This window comes from Microtus pennsylvanicus, chromosome 2, assembly GCF_037038515.1.
Source record: "Microtus pennsylvanicus isolate mMicPen1 chromosome 2, mMicPen1.hap1, whole genome shotgun sequence".
NCBI classification, from domain to species: Eukaryota; Metazoa; Chordata; class Mammalia; order Rodentia; family Cricetidae; genus Microtus; species Microtus pennsylvanicus.
Window position 1 is genome coordinate 136,120,142 of NC_134580.1, and position 21,455 is coordinate 136,141,596.

Below are 21,455 nucleotides of genomic sequence, written 5' to 3' on the forward strand. Positions count from 1 at the left end.
CTGTCACGGAAGCATGTGCCGTGAGAAACTGCACTGCTTTCTGTTTTTGTCTTTTATCACTTATTCTTTACAATGGTGATCTGACCAATGCAAGTCTCTTTAAGGAGACTTAGGGTTCTCTAGAAATAGAAGCTTGGTCTTCCTCATAATTCTGAGTTTTGTAGGGTTTTTTTTGGTGTGGTTTTTGAGGGCCTGACATTATGCTCACTCAATAAGCAACAAGACTAGATGAACTGGTTTTCTTGAGATCCTTTTTCTTCCAATTACTGGTGTAGAAGAAAAATTATTCCGCACTATCTCCGTTGAAGCTTACATCAAAGTAAACTTTCCCCTAATATGTCTGTGTTAAAGAGATTCCTGCCATGGTCTGATCCCCATGAAGAGGTGAGTTATCAGATAGTGAGACAGTGAGCGCCTTCCTTTATTGTCCCATTACTATTGAGGGAGGTTAACCCTCCACAAGCGTTCTGCCTTCCTGATCTCTGCACGACATGATGGCAATGAGATAGGCTAGGGTCTTCCATGTGCCCACCTGGGTAAATTTCTACACTGTATGGTCTTATCATGTGTGGGCCTGATAGCTGGGCTCTGTATTTCTATTTCTTCATTAGTTACAAGGCTGGAGTGGGGAAGACTGAACCCCTAGCAGTGACCCTGAAAGAGAAACCAGGAGCGGTAACGGCAAAACAAAGACCTACAGCCACAAGACCGGTCCTTGAAGAGATGGAGGCTGCTTACCACATTTCGAGTAAATTTTTAAGAATATGTTTAGAAATACCAAAATCCTCATATTGAGGAATATTTCATGTACCCAGGCTGTCCCAAAGGGGCAGTTACCATTTAGTGCGTGTGAGAACTATCGGGAACATTATGCAGACTAGGCTTATGACAAAGTGTTCTGGCTGCAGGCTAGAGTTCCCACTGAAGACTCAGCCTATTCTACTACAGATGGCTCCAAGACAGAAATTTCTCACCTAAATATGGCTCCACAGCAGGCTGTCTGGAGACATACCCACAAAAACTTTAGGAGATGAAAAATTTCAGCACTATACTACACACCCAACCAAAGCATGGAGAAAGGTGTGCACACTTCGTGGTACACGATCTGGGGAAAATGAACCGTCTGTAATAACTGCCAGTCAACAGAAAATAATAGCAGACTCTTAAGGTAATGCTTTACCAAGGGAGGATAGGCATTTGTTTCCATTTCCCCAAGCTATTAAAACATGCTAGTTCTCTTTAACTTCTTGGTTAATGAAAAGAATTAAAGATTGCCCAGAACATCTTTACACCGAGATGGTAAAGTTACAAACTAAGAATTTTGAGTTCTTTAAATCTTCTTAGAATTCCACACAAAAATGATCTAAAACCTAGCACTTGCCTTCACTCCCTAATTCCTCTACTCAAGTAACAGGGGTACTTACTATGTGCTACACACTAGGGCAGACACAAGGATCACTAGGAACAAATGAGCGAGGTCTAGGGAGATGGCTCAGTTGGTGCTGTGATTTGAATAGGAAATGCCCTCCACGGCTCACATGTTTGAACACTTGGGTCTCCAGCTCGTGGCACTGTTTGAGGTTATACAACCTTTAGGAGGCAGAGCCTTGCTGGAGGAAGCATGTCATTAAGAGTGGGCTTTGAAGTTTTATAGCCTAGCTCTCTACTTCCTGTTCTCTGTTTCTATTTCTGGTGTATGGATGGAATGTGATGGCTCTGCTTCCTGACTGCCACTCCAGCCTCATATTCCTGCTGTCGTTACCTACCTACCACGATGGACTATATTTCCTCAAACTACGAGCCTTTCTCCCAAGCTACTTCTGTCAGGGCATCTACCAGAGCAATAGGAAAGTAACTAACACGGTTGGAAAGAGTGCTTGTTGTAAGGGCATGAGGAAATGCATCAGATCCCTGACACCCATGTGAAAAACCAAACACGGCTACATATTTGTGTGCCCATAACCTCAGTGCTGGGGTGGAGGGGAGGAAGGAAGGTCCCTAGGGCTTGCTGGCTATCATCTAGACTAGATATAAAAGGTCTGGTGAGAGAAACTGTCTCTCACACATTCATTGGGTCAAGACTCCAGGTAGGTGGACAGCTGTGAGGTTCAGCTTTCTGAGAATTAGTTAGCGGGATTGTTGGGAGTTTGCAGGAATATGTACAGCCTAGTTAAGATTGCTTGAATCAGTTTTTTGGGTAATTGATCTGGAATTTTCTAAAACACACCGTGCTTGAACACGCCAATGAGAAGAGACTTATCAGCCTCAGCATCCCACCAATCCACTGGGATTTCCACGTAGTCAATGTCAGGCAGAGGCACCTCCAGTTCCCTGTGGAAAGAAGGGTGTGGTTTCAGTGTTCTTTGCAGCCAGACACAACACAAAAGCTACTGAATCAACCCTGGTATGAAACCACATTCCTGACTGAATGTCTAAGTAACACTAAGACAATCCAGAAGGCTGTAGCTCACAAAGCTGTTGAAGCATAGGTACTAGGTTCTCAAACTCCACTTGAGACTGGAGGAGAATCTACTGTCAGCTGGCTCTGGACTGTGTGTGTAAAGCAGTTCTAGTCTGTCCCTTTAATTAAGAACCAACGCAAAAGTCTTGGATGTTTTGATCATGAAAAGGCGACATTTCCCCCAAATGACTGAATCCTTCATATTATCTACACCATCTTACCTCAGCGTTGACATTGGTATAGTCTGAGGTATAAAGAGGGCCTTTCAAAAACTAAGTGGTCCGTTAGGTCAAAACCAATCATACATTGCATTTTTCTGGCCAAAAGAGTGAGCATAATGCTCAGATGCACACATCAGGATTGGTGAACGAGCCAGGACTGGCGAGCCTGCTACCATCAGCCCCTCTGGGTTTCGGTCCATGTTCTAAGAAACACATGGACCTGAGCTCCCTGCCTTCATTTTCAGGGCTTGGATGGAGGAATATCTACCTGTATAGTTCCTCCGTCCTCTCCCCACTGCCTGGGATGGTTTCTCTGTAGAATTAACAACTGTCATTAAGATTCTTATTGTGACTGATATCCCTTGACAGGCCCAACTCCCTCTCCTAACACAGTGCCATTTTGGGATGAGTATAGTTTATACATTAAACCTAAACAGGACCAGTGACAGACTGCGAACAAAGTGGAGGCCTTTCTTCTCTATCTCCCTGTTTACTATCCAGTAGCTGTCTTGGGCAGGGTAGAAACATGGGTCTCCTGAAACAACAGGCTGGATCTGGCCAGTCTATGAGCAGGTAATTTACATAGATTATTTAACTCTGGATGATGTATTACCTGGCAGGAGTTCCCTCAAATGCTTTATCAGCTGCTTCTCCCAGTATTTCAGCTTTTAGGAAGTATAGCATTCGGACTCTCAGAAGCACCCTATGAAAGATGAACACATTAATACAATATTCTGGAACCTAAGATTGAGAACACATTACCTAATTAAGACAGAGAAATTAATAAGCATTCTTGAGTAGCAGGAAGGGGTATATCAGAATATACCAGAATAAGACACCAGTTATCAACGCCAGATATTACTAGTATCACCCCTTCACCATCCAAAAAAAAACAAACGCTTTCCCAGTTTCTTGCTAGACCATCCTGTTAGCCATAAGTCAGGGTAGAGACAATCAATAATACCTCCCTTAACCCCAATCTTTTCATGTGGCCACAAGGACCTCAGGGGTAGCTGGATTCCAAGAGGCTAGTTACCAAGTATACTAGTTACAAAAGAGTGAATCTGTTTGAATAGTGTTACTTTCAGGCAGTTTTACACATACACAGTTAGATACTTAAAGGGCAATTGTTTTTAACGGCAGTACTCTTTTCCTGAGGTCACATTCACTTTGATTCTGCACTCTTAGGCTCCATGGCAATGTACCAATTGTGTTTAAGACGAGTCAATTAAGTATATGTTCGTCAACTGCCACTATCCTGTACCATGCTATATGTTGTAAAGAATATAGCAAAGTAAACAATTCAATCATGCTCTACAGGCACCTAGAAGTCCACTGTGAAACGAGACCAACCACAAAGAGTCAGAACAGAGAAACTGACAGCTGAGGCCCAGGCTAAATATGCACAAACACAGGATGGAAATATGGGGAGGTGCAATGGAGAACACCACTGCTAAAGAAACGCTTCCTACTTAAGCTAAGCAGCAAAGAGGTCTGGAGGGAACACTTGCAGTTCACTCGTAATACCAGTCAAGAGTAAAGGTTAGCCACTGAGGGAAAAGCCTATGTACTCATATGGCAGTACTCATAGAGGAACTGACTTCCAGATAACTTGTGTGATGAGGGACCACAAATTTTATGGACGATACCGACCATTTTCAGGAAGAAAAAGTAGGTTATTTATTTATATATGCTGGTATTACAGTTCTCTGAAGAAACAGGCTAATAGACTGTCTCTGGAAAGCAAATGGGGGATCTAGAGATGGGAGGAAAACCTATTTTTGACAGAGGAATTTTATGTGCATGAGTGTGATCTATTCAAAAGAATGCAACTTAGAGGCTTCGAAATAAAGCATAATTCTATTAGATCTGAGTAGAAAATGGCACTGTGGCCCAGCTCAGAAGCAGAGAGAGGATGTCCTGACTGGTTCTCAAAAGTTGGCTTAGAAGTCTCTGGGTACTGAATATATTGTAGGAGAGAAGACGCTGAAGGAGTGGGGAAGGGGCATAAAGAATGCAGACAGTTTATACCCCCAATCCCCTCCTTTCTCCAGACCTTGCACGGGGTGTGAAGTCAGAAATCTGGCTGTTGGAGCGAGGCTAACTCACTTGTTGCAGTGCTGTTTGAGGTGTTTCTTGTATCCATCATCATGTAAGACCACCTCAGGGTTGCAGGTGGCTAGCCAATCTGCATTCTTCAGTTCTGGGAGCAAGAGCTGGTTTTTTGTCTTTTTTCCTTTCCTCCCTCTGGGGACAGGGGCAGACAACCCTGAAATGGAGAGATAATGACACAGGATGAGCCAAAAGGGCTTTAATATGGGCATTAAATCTGGGCCAGGTATAGAAAACGCATGGTGGGCCTCTGGTGACAGACTCCTCAAGTCCCCAGAAAGCAAGGTGGTCAGCAAGATTTAATAAATGACTTGTGAGACTCAGGGAGGAACAAAACAGCTTGTCCCTTTTGGGCTCCTGGGGTCTGGTAAGAAGGAGGAGACTTGAAGGGAAGCTTGGGTTAAGGAAAGAGAAGCACAACATAAGACAAGTCATGCCACAAGTGATGCAGACAGAATGGTGCAATGGAAAAGACGAGCCACAGAACACGAGGTCTGAGTCCTCAGTTCAGGGGACTCCCGACGGACTCAGGTAAATGAGCAAGACCACATGTAGGAAACGGCAAGAGCACTCACCTGCCCTTATAACAGAACACAGGCAACAGTAACCCCAGAGGAGAACTCACAGCGGACCTATTTTACCACTTACCTGAGTGGTTCTGGAGGGTCTGAGCTTGTCCGTCTTTGGAAGGTGTGATTAGCTCCCAAATAAAACTCTTGATCTTTTCATCTCCTTTATAATGCTTGACACAGTACACCAACAGGGCCCGGCAAATCATTTCCATGTCTTTCTCATTCAGGTGCCACTTAAATCGCCCATGAGTCAGGATGTCCTTCCACCGGCCCCAGCTGATGTAAGAATACAGAAAGTGTTGGAGGAAGAGTCAGACACACCCTCCACAGAGCAGAAATTAGAAAGACAAGAGGTTTCTCATCTTCTTATAGTGTATTAGTTACCCTAAAAGCTTAGTCCTGAAAGGCCTATGACTTTGACTGCATGCCCTACTTGTCTCTAAGGTGTCCTACATGCTGGATCATATGGCTGCTGGATTGTTAAGTAGTGATGGTCCAAATTACTGGGGGCAGAGAATAAGTTTGGAATTGAAAAAGTGAAGCTGCAGTAACCACTGCATAACCATGCCTTAAGCGCAACATTTTTGTACTGATTCCTTATAATACATTCCTGCGTGGAAGAGGAAATCAGTACCAGGCAGCAAACTGGTACCAGACATTTTCAGTGACATGTATTTGAGAAGATCCAGTATGTCTATATTACAGCAACATAGCACAGTGATGAGGGGAATTTTGATCCAAAGCACAGCTTTCTCTTACTGCTGCAGACCTCATCAGCTAGTACCCAGAGGGAGCTACAAGTTCACTGCACAAATCTTAGGGACTTAAAAAAAAAGTGAAAAAATAATGGTAACCCCTTCCCACTAAGCAGAGCCAGTTCCTACCCAAAGATGAGCAGGTTCTTCTCTACCCGGAAGCACTCGGCACGGAGGTAGCGCCTGGCTTTGTCATTGAGGCGCCTCGATCGTGTGGGCCTTTCATCTGAGTCACTGTCTAGCTCTGAGAATTCCATAAGCTCATCCTCTTCAAATGAGTTGTAGTGCTTGGTCTGCTTCCTCACACGTGGCCGGTCAATCACTAAGCTTTCCTGGAAATGGAGAAGACTGTGTTGAGAAAGCCCCCTTTTCTTTACTCCCTGCCACTGTGCACAGCACCCCGATGCCATTCCTCAGGGCATATTTGAGGAAGGACCACCCACATCAGGCCCTGGCAGGGAAAGCTCTTTGCAGCACACCTGCTGTCTCTATGATAACAGACAGGACAAGCACAGGGGATTCTCAGGAACTTCAGTTCCTTGGTTTCTTGGTTCCCAGTGCTGTCCACAACCATCTGTTGTTTACGCCATCATTCTAGCAAGCAAAGCCTCTAAGTGCCCAAAGTGGCAGTCTGCTAGCTCCAAGAAAGACTGGCAAGGGGAGCCCCAGCTGTTCTGTCCGTCATGGAAAGGGCAGTCTCAGTTCTGGAGACAGGACCAGTAAGAGGATTCCATCTGTTCAGCAACTTCCTGAAGACAGCGCATCCTGCTGCTTTCATATCCACTTCCTTTAATTGTATTTACTAACCTTTTGCTAAAAGACAGAATTTCTAGTTTAGGAATCTCATTTCAGTGGCTCCCCTGAATTGCTTCTTCTCTAGTCTCACTATTTTCTGTTCCTTATTCCTTCTTCCCAAACTCCTCAACACTTCTCCATGCAGCCCAGACAGTGAACCTCTAGCATCACTTGCCTCAGTGACCTTGTTCCTACTCTGGACTCCTCCCATTCTTTTTGCTGCCTACAGGGTAGGAGCTTGTCCTCCCCTACCGATGTCCTGCCCACACAGTTGCTCCGTGATTAAGAGACTCTTTATGGCACTTCAAGAGCTCAGAATCTTCTTAAAGGAGGAGAAACAACATTTCTAGTTGAAGAAAAGAAGCCAGGATAAACAAACCCAATGGTTAACTACAACAGAACAGTAATGTGGGTTCTCACTGACTTGGCTAGATTATAAGAAGGTTGATTTCATTGGTTAAATAAAGAAACTGTCTAGGCCCTTTAATAGGATAGAAAATTAGGTAGGCGGAGTAAACAGAACAAGATGCTGGGAAGAAGGCAGTGAGGGCAGTTGCCATAGCTCTCCTCTCTGAGATGGAAGTAGGCTAGAATCCTTCCTGGTAAGCCATGAACTCGTGGTGCTACACACATTAATAGAAATGGGTTAAGCAAGATGTGAGAGTTAGCCACTAAGAGGCTAGAGCTTATGGGCCAGGCAGTGTTTTAAAGAATACAATTTGTGTGTTATTATTTCCGGGGCTAAGCTAGCCGTGTGGGATCTGGGCGGGAACGTTGTCTGCAGCTCCTACTACATGTTTCAGAGATTTGTGGGCCACAGAGTGCAACCTACACTTGAAGAAGACAGAAAGAAAGGCTATGTACTCATCTTGAAGTAAGGCAGTGGGGTCAGGGACAGAGAAGGAGGAGCCAGCATTTTATGGGTATCTCATGGCTGGTCAAGCACCAGTGCCAGTCACCTGACTCTGCCCTGGGCTTCAACATTTCCTTTCCCACTGTCTGGGTAAGGTCAAGGGTGTTGCACAAAGGCACTGTCTAGTTCTACTCTGGCGCCCATGCCTCTCTCATTTACAGAGTGGAAAAACCTGAGACACTGAAGAAAAAAGAGGTAAAACCAGTAGGTATTTTCTCTCCTTCTTCCTTTTGATTGTTGAGAGGTGAGATTGCTTTTAGAGACATACTGACCAACCTTCCAGACCTGGGACTGACCGACTTACAAGCTGCATCTCGAACTGGGGGCTCAGCAGACGGCGTATTCCACTAGTCAGTTAACGCTGACCCAGGGCTGTCTGGGTGTCACCGTTTTCTAAGTGTGTTACAACAGCATTTCACGTAAGAGTCAAGACTCAGGAGTAAAGAATGACCTGTGCCATGCAGGCACGGTCCCATGCAATCCAACCCAGGTGAAACAGATAAGCTATACCTTTTCATTATTTGCTTCAGTGTCTAATTCGGCTATTTTAGCCCATTTCTGCCAAAAATTAGGATCATCCAAGGAAATATCTGTTCTGTTTCCTGAAGCCACAAAACTAGCCTGTGAAGGAGACAAAAATGAACAAACTGGGTTTAAACAGAATACAAATAAAATCTAAAATGCACCAGAAATACAAAAGCCACCCAATGTCAAAACTAAAAACCCCAACAGCAATTCCATAATCTCAAAATGATTCATTTTTCTCTTCCTTTTAAAGACCTAGCAAGGAAATAAAAATTTCAATCTACAGGCTCATTTTCCTGAAACTTAAAAACTTTAAAGTAAAAAGACAACCTCTTTAGACAATAGCAATATATTACCTGGTGTCTAGTTGTCTATAAGAGTAATATTTATTTGCTCATATTTTGATAAAAATATAACCAAGTACACACTTAAAACATATACATTATATATGTCAACATATATTTAAATACAGGATCTTACTATGTAGTCCAGGCTAGCTTAGAACCTGTGATCCTTAGCCTTCCAAATACTGGGATGACAGTCATGCACCATAATGCCTGGACTAACAGGTTATCTTCTTTCTTTTTTCTTTTTTCTTTTTGGATTTTCGAGACAGGGTTTCTCCGTAGCTTTTGGTTCCTGTCCTGGAACTAGCTCTTGTAGACCAGGCTGGCCTCGAACTCACAGAGATCCGCCTGCCTCTGCCTCCCGAGTGCTGGGATTAAAGGCATGTGCCACCACCGCCCGGTTTAGGTTATCTTCTTTCTTTCTCCCCCTTCCTCTTCCCCTTCTTCCCTCTGTGATAGAACCTCATGCACCTCAGGCTGACTTTGAACTCATTATATAGCTAAGAATGACCTTGAACTTCTTATCCTCTGCTTCTATCTCCCCTACCCCAAGTGGTGGATTGCAGACCTACTATGCTCAGTTTTATGTGATGCCAGAAACCGAACCCAGGACTTCATGCATGTCAGGAAAGTCTACCAACTGGGTTAAATTTCCAGCCAAGAGGTTTGAAAGATCACATTTTTCTTAACTTTCAGTTTTATAGTAAGTATCTGCTTTAAAAATGGCACTGGTGTGTGTGTAGTGTGTGCGTGTGTGTGTGTGTGTGTGTGTGGTGGGGGTAAGGCACAGTAGTGCATACCTTTCAAGACCAGCTTAGTCTACATAACAAGTTCTAGACCAGCAAGGGCTACACAGAAACTACGTCTCAAAAATCCCAAACACAAAACAGAAACAAAAACCCATAGAGGTCCTGAAGCTGGGTAGAGGCTCAGTGGGTAAAGTGATTGCTCTCCAAGTTTGGAGACTGGAGTCCACACCTGCATGTAAAAGCTGGGCAGGTGTGGCAGCCACCTCTTATCCCAGCATTTGAGAGGAAAAGACAGGTCATTCTCAGGGTAAGATAACAGAATCTGGACTCATCGAGTTCCAAGTTTAGGGAGAGACATGACCTCAATATAAATAAAGTGGAGAATGATCAAGGTAGACATCCAACATCAAGTTCTGGGGTGCACTGGCAGACACGTGGACACACTTTTAACATGCACGCACATCACATACACGACAAAAGAACGGTACTGGGTTAGTAAGAGGTATTGAATGAGATGCAGATTACCTATACTTCCCCTACTGTGCACAAAACGTTCTCCTGAACAAGGCTTGACAGGTGATAAAGATCTTATGGGAATTAACAGAACCTGCAGTTGGAGCAATTTAAGAATAATCTGCAGAGTTCTAAAACCCAGTGATCTGAACAACAGAAGAAGGTGGACCTGGGGTGAGAAGCTGAGAATCTTTTAAAAATTCCTATTTCTGTGAAGTGAAAAACACCTGCTTGAATTTGAGGACTGGAAGAAACAGCTGAGGTCCACTCTCTGACAGTGTTCAAAGAAAACTTTACAAAAGCATCAGGATGTCCGCTCAAGGGTTGTGGAGCAGATCTTGTAAAGAGTAGACCCAATGAAGTATAGACTAGTGTCTACCTGCCTGTGGCCACTAACTCCTCTTTCTAACAGTCTGTGTCTTCCTCCAAGTGTCTACATCATCAAGAGATTGCATGTGGAGGAACAGAAGCCTCACTGATGAGTTGAAAGAATAAACAGTGATCCCTTCCCCTTCATCCAAATGAGGTCATGTACCTTGGCGAAAGTGGACCCTTTCCCCTCCGACTGGATAGTGATGGTATGGGTTCTTCTTTGCAGAATCTGGTCTATATCTTCTTCACAGAACTTGGAGCCTTCATCTTCCTCATCCATTAAAGCCCCATAAGCACCTTTCCGAAGTAAGTCCTCCACTTCCATTTTTGAGAGCTGCTGTACCTGAACAAGTCACCAAAGTGGAAAATGCACAGGAGAAAAACAGCCTCAAATGTGGCTCTCATGATTCAGGACATGCAAACATCAGAAAGACGAGCCAGAAATGACAGCTCAGCTGAAGGTGCACTGACTACTTTGCAGGGGTGTCAGGCAGGCAACTGTCTATAGGGAGCTCTGTAGTAAAGCCTAATACATGAGCCAAAGGCCTAGCATTCTTCAGGACACTGGTTATCATCAAATGTCATAAGTCATTAAAGTTATGCACAATCGAAGAGGATATACTTGACATCTTATTTTAATATTTTAGTTTGAACTTAAAGTTTTAAAGCTTCCAGATGTAACACATGAGCTGAGAAAAAAAATGACTTACTCATTATTAAATAAATATATTTGTATTGGAAATGATGTCATCCCTTAACTAAAAAAAAAAAAAAAAGGATCCTTTGCCAAGTGTGATCTTTCAACCACTTGTTGAAAACAGGAAATGGAGTTCAAAACACCCTTTCCTGGTTCTAATTAACAATCTGGTTCTCTTTATTTCAATCACAAGAGGGAATTCCACAGCTCTCAGGAAGAGCAATGGGAGTATGATGGTTAGTAACACATGCATAGCTAAGGACACAGAACATCTGCACTAAGGCTTTTAACTCCACTTCTGGTTCTCTAAGCCCAGCGATGAAGGAGATACACTGCTTTATACTTATGAAAATTTAAGACTCTTAGTAGTAATTCTTAACCCTCTCCAATTCAAACCCCAAATTGTGTTGCCACTTTTTTTTTTCATTTTGAGATCGGGTCTTACTGTACCCAGGTTGTTCTTGAAAACTCCACATGTAGCAGAGGCTGGCCTCGATCTACTGATCTTCCTGCCTCCACTTCCTAAGTGCTGGGATTATAAGCATGTGTTACTATGCCCAGCTAGAAAAAGACTCTAATTACTGTATTTCAAACTTATTTGTTCATTTATTATTTACTGACCACCACACACTGAACACCTTTAAGATACTGTGCACTGTTTGGGATCATGGGGACACAGTTAACACTGACTTCATTACATCATCAAGAAGCTCAAAGCAGTTTGGAGAGACGTCTCTTTCGTCAAGAGCACTTGCTGCTGTTGCAGAGGCTTGGCTCCCAACACCCAAATGACAGATTACAACTATTTGTAACTCCAATTGTAGGAGATGGGACACTCTTTCCTGATGGAGGAGGGTCATCTGTCTATGTGTTACTTTCATTGGTTAATAAAGAAACTGCCTTGGCCCTTTGATAGGACAGAAAATTAGGTAGGCGAAGTAAACAGAACAGAACGTTGGGAGGAAGAAGCCATGATTCTCCAACCCGAGAAGGACATAGGCTAGAATCTTTCCTGGTAAGCCACCACCTCGTGGTGCTACACAGATTATTAGAAATGGGTTAAGCAAGATATGAGAGTTAGCCAAGAAGAGGCTAGATATAATGGGCCAGGCAGTGTTTAAAAGAATACAGTTTCCGTGTTATTATTTCCGTGGCTAAGCTAGCTATGTGGGAGCCAGGCCACAGCCCGCCGCTCCAAATCACTACACTTTCCTGGACTCTGCAGCCACCAAGGTCCACACACGGCACACATGTATACATGCAGGCAAGCACTCAAACACATAAAATAAAAATAAATAAATCTTTAAAAAAAGGCAGCACAAAGTCTGGGGTATAAGTTAGGGCAACAAATACGTCATAAAAATGTTAGGCCTTTGGCTCATATATATACACACAATAGAGAATGTTAAACCTACCAGTTCTGATGGGTGTGGTTAAAATGTATTGCAATGCTACTGCCATGTTGAACATCCCTACCACTACCACACAGCAGCTCCCAGAGACTACCTTTATCCATTCAGAAAATGCAGGAACTGCCTCCAGATTATTTCCTGCTATAGGAGATTACTACCTACCTATGCTGTGGAGGACTGACTCAAATGGTGAAAAAGGAACCCAGAAACAGCTTTTAGAAATAAATAAATAAATCCTAGAAAGTGCTCTTTTTTGCTGTTCTGAGACAGTCTTGCTGCTCATCCCTGACTGGTCTGGAATTCACAGAGCCATCTGCCTGGTTCTGGGGTCAAAGGCTCCTCAATGCTTCAACATGGGTACAATGTACTCACCCCATTGGTGCTGCCCTTTCTGTTGATGTCCTGAAGAATAGCTTTGTCCAGGCCTAGTTTCAGACTGGCCTTGTCAAACATTTCTCGCTCATAAGAGTTTCGAGTGATTAGGCGATACACCTTCACGGCTTTGCTCTGGCCTATCCGATGACACCGGGCCTGAGCCTGGGAAGAAGGTTCATACACATTTTATAACCATGGATACTCACATTCACACACAGACACAGTGACAGTGGCTCCTGTGGGATGAGTGGTATCATCTGCCATGTCTGGAGTCACCCATTTCCTTCCCGACTGCTTCACTGACTATGTGTGGTGATACAAAGCAGTGGGGAGGATGCAGCCGTCTCCCCTCCTGCTATGGTGGTTTGCAGGCATCTAGTGAGGTGATGCTCACCCTCGGGATGCTGTTCCACCCCTGGGAAATGCCTCAGAGGCAGCAGCACTGCTTTTCTTCTGTTTGTAAAGTTCACTACAAAAAAATCCCAAACACAGACAAAGCCAGAGAAAAGCGTAGCATAGTAGACCCTGGTGGACAGTCTGGTTTCCTTCTACCACACTCCTACTCTCCATAACAGCAAGGCTCATCCTTACATATTTTAATATGAACTTCTAAAGGTAAAACACATCCATCCCCTCACCACTGCTATGCCTAAAAACAACTCTGTCCCCCACTGCAATGGAGATTAAACAAAGGTCTAACACATGGCAGGCAGTGTTCTACTTCTAAGCTATAGGCCTCCAAAACAAAATAATTCTATCAACCAGCCTTCTGGCCTTCCCACTCAGCTGTTAGTGGATGTGCTGGTCCCGTTTCCCCATCTTGCTTACTATATTTGTGCTATATCTGAGTGAGTATTTTTGCCCTTATATTTCCTCTAAACTGGAGTTATACCTTGTGACCTTTTGGCCAGGCATCTCACAGATGAGATTTCAAATTCCGTTAAGATGCACATGCTAATCTGCCTGCCTCGTATGAACTTGAAAACTACTGTGCACATCCATTTCTTTATTGGAGGTTATATTAATATTTTGGTTGCCCTAATATATAATTATTAAAGAAAAGTTAAACATTTGATTCTTTCTCTTTATTTAATCAATTTCTAAAACAACATCCTCTAAAGTAACTAATAAGGTTTTTATTATTGGTTCTCTAAGGAACACAATGACACCATATGTTTCAATACAGTTGTTAGGTCTGACTGCACTGTAGTCATATGGCCTGTGCAGATTGATGCCTGAGCTTTTTCAACATTGTCCAGCAGACTATGGAGGTAAGACTCTACAGAATGACTCTGTAGTGTTAGCATGGAGGTATCAGTATGAATCAATGGTCAGGGGGGTGCGTGTTTGCACATACATGTTCAAGGAACACAAAGAGCTGTGTATTTAGCAGTTCCCTTGCTTTTAACATGTTCCGCAGTTCTTCTTGGTATTTCCTGAATAAAACTAAATTCACCTACTGTTTAAAAAGAAACCCTGTTGTTTTTTTCAACAAGAAATGTCTGTTCCCACAATCAAGTAGGGAGGGATGTCACTGACAGTGCATGCCACACGTCTGAAGGCTGCAGGTACTCCTGCAGACCCGAGTGCTTTCTTGCTTTGATAGAGGTGAACCCAAGCAGTGCTGATGTACCCTGGCTCTCAAATGAGTGAAGACTGGCAGAAAAGGACAGCTTCAGAGTCCTGCTTCTGTCTCATGGTCTTACTGTGACCCCCAGCATCTGGAACAGAACAGTAAGCAGTAGGACTCACGGTTCAAATGCCAGGAGGTTAAAGGAGGCTATCTGCGGGACAGGAAAAAGGAAGGAGTCTAAGTAAAATAGAGATTCTTAAGTCTGCTTATCTGGTTAGAATTTGACCCTTTTACTAACTTATGGCTGAAAATGACACCTGAGTCGTTTAGCAGTGCTCAAATGGCACAACAGCAGAAGACCATCAAACACAGAGACCAGTTTCATGTTGTGATGGCTAATATTGGTTGTCAACTTGATTACATCAACAATTAACTAAAACCCAACTGCTAGGCATGCTTGTAAAATGTTTTCTTAATTGGATCATCTGAGGTGGAAGACCACCTTAAATCTGGGCATCCCACATAAAAGGAAATGGAAGAGAGCTTTTGCTCACTCCTACTGGCAAGTTAACTTCCCGTGTTACTTAATATTGACTCTATTAACTCTGTTCCTTTAGCGAACCCTGACTAATATGCACATCCGTCTATTAACATGCTCAGAAAAATACTATTACAACACACCAACAGCACTAACTAGTGAAAACAGCATATTTTTCAATGGGAAATTAATTTCAGTGGTGTGTGTGTGTGTGTGTGTGTGTGTGTGTGTGTGACAAATCCAAACCAACACTGTACTCCATGTAAGAAAAATAAGACTTGAGCCAGGCAGCTACACATGGCTGTAATTCCAGCTACTGAAAGTTCAAGGCCAACCTAGGCAACTTAGTAAGATCCTGACTCAAAATAATAATTAAAAAGAGCTACTGATGCAATCAGCAGTAAAATGCATGCACAGTATGCATAAGGATAATATCAGAACACACACACACCTTGTGACTCCTACTGCAATTGTAACATCATCTAACCATCAAAATGAAGAAACTATTGAATTACAACCCACCGAATTAAAGAACCCGTGAGTGCACATTGACATAAATAAATCAGAAAAAAAGAAAAAAAAACCTCTGGAGCAGTATGTCAACTAACAAACATACATCAAGCCATGGTGTTAAGAGTATCAGCAATGTATAAGCACCAAGCAACAACTGGCTCAGGTAAAAAGATAACCAACAGGAGCTAATAAATACCACAGGTAAAACTGGAAAGAACTGTTCCAGTGCATCGCTCTAAAATTACTTACACACTGCAAAGGGAGAAATAGCTACTTCTGAGTAGGGAAACCAAAGTGATCAAAGTGAACATGACCAGAGAAATAAAGACCATGCTTTTGCGTTTCTGATGGCTGAGAAGGATGCATCAATCTGGGAGGTTCCAAATCTGAACTCACTCCTGAGCAGGCAGACAATCCAAATTAGAAGCACTCTACAGAACAGTCAGCTATCACTCAGTAAAAAAATTGAAGAAAAAGAGAAACTTGAGATGATCCAGATTAAAGGAAGCTAAAGAGTAAATGTAATTGTCAATCTTGGGTTGGATCCTGGACTGGGAGACTGATAAGTTATAAAAGAGCAGGAAAGAAATGAAACATTATTTCAATATTGACTAGGTGATTAAAGAGTAATGCTCTTATTTTCTGATTCTGAGAATTACACTATGGCTATAAAAGAGAAGGCCCTTGTACATATGGAATAGAGACCCAGGTGTTTCAAAGGTAAAAGGATCTACGCCCCTAACATATTCTTCATTGAAATGTGTGTTTCAGAGAAAAAGAGAAAACTGAAAAATGGGCAAAAATAATAAATAGGACAAAATGCAAACCTAGATATGAAATCTGGATAAAAGTTTATCAGAATTGAAAATAAAAAGTATATAAAAACTCAAAAAAGCCGGGCGGTGGTGGCGCACGCCTTTAATCCCAGCACTCGGGAGGCAGAGGCAGGCGGATCTCTGTGAGTTCGAGACCAGCCTGGTCTAAAAGAGCTAGTTCCAGGACAGGCTCCAAAACCACAGAGAAACCCTGTCTCAAAAAAAACAAAACAAAACAAAACAAAAACAACTCAAAAAAGTATATAAAATATATACAGAGAATTCCTTGCTGAGGCTATGCTGTCTATCTAATACACAGAGAGACCCAATTCCTCATTTTGGTTTTGAGCTGGGTGTGGCACCACACACATGAGAGCCCAGCTCTTGGGAAGGAGAAACTGGAGGATTATGAGTTCAAAGTCAAGCTTTGCTCCAAAAGAAATCTAAGGGCAGCCTGGGGTACATGAGACTCTGTAACAAACAAAAATCAACCAACCCGATGGGATAGAACTAAACTCAAGAAACTTTGGAAAATAACATTTTTGTTTATATACTGTAACATTATAAATAACCTGTTCTTTATTAATTACTTTTTTTAGAAAACATATTTTTTAACAAAATGTTGATCAAAAATACTATCCTGAGAAGATTTGATTTTTATGCTAGACATGAGTGAGTAAGTTTGCCACTGCAATGTGACCGAGAGATCTCTTTGCCAGAGAAAGAAGGCTACAAAGAGCCCCATAACGGGCCGGGCTAAGAAGCCTGATTATGGGAGACCACTTCCTAAATATAACCCCTGTAGCACAGATACTGAGAGAAACAATTAATATATGGGACCTCCTGAAACTGAAAAGCTTCTGAAGAGCAAAAGACATGGTCAACTCCGAGATTCCATCTTACACCTGTAAGAATTGCCAAGATCAAAAACACTGATGACAAGTTATGTTAGAGAGGTTGTGGGGTAAAGGGAATACTTCTGCATTGCTGGTGGGAGTACAAGCTGGTACAGCCCTTTTGGATATAAGTGTGGCGATTTCTCAGAAAATTAAGAAACAACCTTCCTCAAGACCCAGCAATACCACTTTCGGGTAGATAACAAAAGGATGCTCAATCATACCACAAGGATAACTATGTTCATAACAGCATTGTTTGTCATAGCCAGAACCTAGAAACAACCTAGATGCCTCCCCACGTAAGAATAGATAAGGAAAATGTGGTACATTTGCACAATGGAGTATTACACAGCACAAAAAATAACGGCATCTTAAAATTTGCAGGCAAATGGATGGAGCTAGAAAACATCATATTGAGTGAGGTAACCCAAACCCAGAAAGACAATTATCATATGTACTCACTCATAAGTGTATTTTAAACACAAAGCAGAGAAAAATCAGCCTAAAAATAACAATCCTTGAGAACCTAGACAATAATAAGGACCCTAAGAGAGACATACATGGATCTAATCTACATGGGAGGTAGAAAAAGACAAGATCTCCTGAGTAAATTGGGAGCATGGGGATCATGGGAGAGGGTTGAAGGGGAGGGGATGGACAGGGAGGGGAGCAGAGAAAAATGTAGAGCTCAATAAAATCAATAAAAAAAGAAGCCTGATTATGGATGGATAGCTACAGAATAAATAGTGTATGTGTCAAGAGTGTTTGTGTTAGTGTATGTACATCTATTTCCTAGTTCTGTAGACCCAGAGGTTCTAGCAGGAGCTATATTCAGTAGCCAGATCTAGCTTTCTGCTTTTACTTATTTACGTATTTGAAAGAGGCCTTACATAATCCAGGCTGGTGTCAAACCTGCTATGTAATTTTCCTAATTTTCTGTCCCTAACTCCCAAGTGCCAAGATTATGTTTGGCATCAGACCTCGATCACTAAACACTTTCCTCAAATAAAAAGAATAGGTATCTACGGCTAAATAGCCAATTCCAAGACATTGTTAGGAAAAATGTCAACATGAGACAGAATATCTTGTCCAAGAAAAAGCACTCAGATGATATGGTGGGATATATGGTATGAAGGCAGCAGTGAGAACAGTGGGTTGTAAGATACATAGACAGGTGCATTGACATTTGTGGAGTTCTAGCTACTCAGGAGGCTGAGACTGGATTCTCTGAGGCTAGGAGGTGTAGGTCAGCTTGGCCAATGCAACAAGACCTAAACATAAAACAAAACAAACCATCACCAGCAAAATAAAAAACATGAATAGCCATGAATACCTAGCTAAATAAATGGGATATAACTAGTATTATTCCCGCTCAAAAAAACAGAAAAGAAATGTCAGTTACCATTAGCCAAACATTATGGTAATTCTGACTGAGGGCAAGTTTGCTGATGGAAGTTAGTATGAGAATCAGTGTGTTTGTAAGACCCTAAAATATCTACTCATAAGATACTCAACTAATTTAAAAGAGTAAAAACTATTTTATAATTGAGAAGTTTGGCAGACAGCATCTGAATCAAGTCCAAATCACATCACAAGCAAATGGACACATGATATCACGTGCTCCAACAGGATACGTGATAAAGACACTATCATGTCTATGATATTCTTGCTTAAAATGCTTAACTTACATCTAAGAAAAAACTGGGCAAATACAAACCGACAAACCGAGGGAAAAACTCTAAAAAGCTTGTCAATACCTTTTACGGTCATGGTCCTGGAAGTAAAGAAAGACAAAGGTGCTGTCACACACTGGAGGATGCTGAGGGGGCGCGACTCCTGATGGAATGTGATTCTGCACCAGGAAAAGCTTCTCGTTCATGGGAAACTGAAGGAATACAAACAGCCTGTGGCTTCATTAGTAATGCTGTATCTGTGTTAATCTCTTGGTTCCAGTAATTCACTATACTACAGTTTGTCAGATGTTAGCACCACAGGAAGTTACGTGAAAAGTAAACCGAAACTCAGCATTTTGAGACTTTTTAAAAGCTCAAAAACCAATCTGTACAATAATGATAGAAAATATTTAAAGTGATTCTAAAGTCCTAAACTTAAGGCATATTTGGGAAAACTGGCTTCTGTCACGTATACTGTTTCCTAGCTCCCTCTACAGGTAATCATTTAAAAAATTATACAATGAGGACTGCTGAGAAGTCAAGAACAATGGCAGTGGGTTTCTGATCCTACTGCACGCACTGGCTTTGTGGGAGCCTAGGCAGTTTGGATGCTCACCTTACTAGACCTGGATAGAGGTGGGTGGTCCTTGGCCTTCCCACAGGGCAGGGAACCCTGATTGCTCTTTGGGCTGACGAGGGAGGGGGACTTGATTGGGGGAGAGGGAAATGGGAGGCGGTGGCGGGGAAGAGACAGAACTCTTTAATAAATAAATAAATTAAACAAAAATTACACAAACTGCTTTTTGTGTTTTAGTTTTACCTTTCTTTAATCAGGGACAGGGGAGACAAACATTAATAGGCCACTAAAAATAAATGTTAGAATTTAAGACCAGCCTAATCTATATACTAAGTTCTGGGTCAGGCAAAGTCAACACAGTGAGACCCTCTTGCACTCCCCCAATAAATAAATAAATGCTAGCATATACACACATTTTTATTTTTTTTATTCAACAATATATCAAGATAGATTCCATAGCAGTCTACAGAGATATTTCCCCATTCTTTGTTCAAAGTTAAGCATGGGAAAAAATAGAATTTATGCCCTGGCAATGCTGAAGCATGCATGGGTAGGTCGTATAGGCGGTTATGTTGAACTTGTCTATATTGAGTTTCATGGTCTAGATCGATGAGGACAACTGACCAGGTCTCTTCCTCAAGAGGGCACAAGATCTCATTACAGATAGTTGTGAGCCACCATGTGGTTGCTAGAAAGTGAACTCAGGACCTTTGGAAGAGCAGGCAGTGCTCTTAACAGCTGAGCCATCTCTCCAGGCCCCAAAGGTAAGTCTACTATAGTTTATTCAGGTTTCTAATGATAGATAACTGACTTGGTTGATTTTGGCTGTTCCATGCGTCAGTATATTTAGGGACAGCGAATCTTTGTTCTATCAGACTGGGAGATTTGGTGGATTAACTCTGGCAAATAAAGACAGTGATCAATGGGCTGACAAGATGGCTCAGTGGGTAAAGGCATCTGTCACCATGTCTGATGACCTCCAGGATCCCATAGGATCTGGCCTTCACTGTGGTGCACACTCCTGCTGTGGTGTACATCCTTCACCCCAATAAATAAAAATAATGAAATTTAATTAAAAATAAAGTGATTAAGGTAAATAATATGGCTTTTAGGACACAGTGGTTCTCAACCCTCCTAATCTGTGATCCTTTAATACAGTTCCGCATGTTGTGGTGACCCCAACCATAAAATTATCTTCATTGCTACTTCATAGCTGTAATTTTGCTACCGTTATGAATCGTAATGTAAATATTTGCATTTTCTGACATTTGAGAACTGCTGACCTAGACGGTAAGTAACTCTGCCTTGTAGTGGTCACTAAGCACTGACACTATTTTTTTCCCCTGGCTTTTCTGGCTTGAAAATAACCACAAAAGGAAGCTGAATAAGCATTCCAGACGAAGGTCTGGAAGAGGAGTGTGACAGACACACTCGTGCTTTTCTAGCATACACATCTCCTTTCTTACTCATGCCTAGAACCCAATTTTATATACAGGGCAGAAATGGGCTCAACTGAAGAAACACACATATTCCCAGCAACGGCGGGGTTGTCCGATCCAACTAGGAGATTGAGCAGTCTACAGAGTCATCTACGAATTCTGTGAGCCTATACAAATACATCACACTTGACTGCCTTCTTTTTCCTGCCTCAGGCTAAGACCAAGATTTTAATCACACACATGGAGGTTTGTAGGACAAAAAGCAAGCAGGATCATGGGTCTCTGACCACAATGAAGATTGTCTCAGACTCCTCACCTCTGGGCTGCTAGTTAACTAAGAAAAACAAGCAGCAAAATGGTATCAGCAGACAAACACAATGCTCTCTCTACCAAGACCATTTACCTGAAATGGCACAGGATAAGCAGATCTTGTCGTATTTAAGAGACTTGTCATTCACAGGCAAACACCCATAATAATAAGAGAGAGAGAGAGAGAGAAACTGACTTGTCTGTCATTATATGATCAAATCTCAAAGTATTATTTTTCCTAATCAGAACTTTCACATACAAAAGAAAGAAAGGGAGAAACATTCAGAAGAGGACAGCAATTGC

The 21,455-nt window shown here is 42.2% G+C and overlaps 1 protein-coding gene across 3 annotated transcripts in view; it reads right to left on the bottom strand.

Annotated features, from left to right (window-relative positions):
- Positions 1–21,455, bottom strand: part of Chd6 (chromodomain helicase DNA binding protein 6) — a 159,166-nt gene that overhangs the window by 38,146 nt on the left and 99,565 nt on the right. For all 3 annotated transcript variants that reach the window (XM_075962929.1, XM_075962931.1, XM_075962932.1), the window contains exons 18-25: positions 12,817–12,981; positions 10,499–10,678; positions 8,340–8,450; positions 6,251–6,453; positions 5,443–5,642; positions 4,792–4,951; positions 3,296–3,385; positions 2,228–2,331 (exon numbers count right to left, since the gene is read on the bottom strand). In XM_075962929.1, the coding sequence (XP_075819044.1) occupies positions 2,228–2,331; positions 3,296–3,385; positions 4,792–4,951; positions 5,443–5,642; positions 6,251–6,453; positions 8,340–8,450; positions 10,499–10,678; positions 12,817–12,981 (1,213 nt within the window). The remainder of the gene's footprint in view (positions 1–2,227; positions 2,332–3,295; positions 3,386–4,791; positions 4,952–5,442; positions 5,643–6,250; positions 6,454–8,339; positions 8,451–10,498; positions 10,679–12,816; positions 12,982–21,455) is intronic.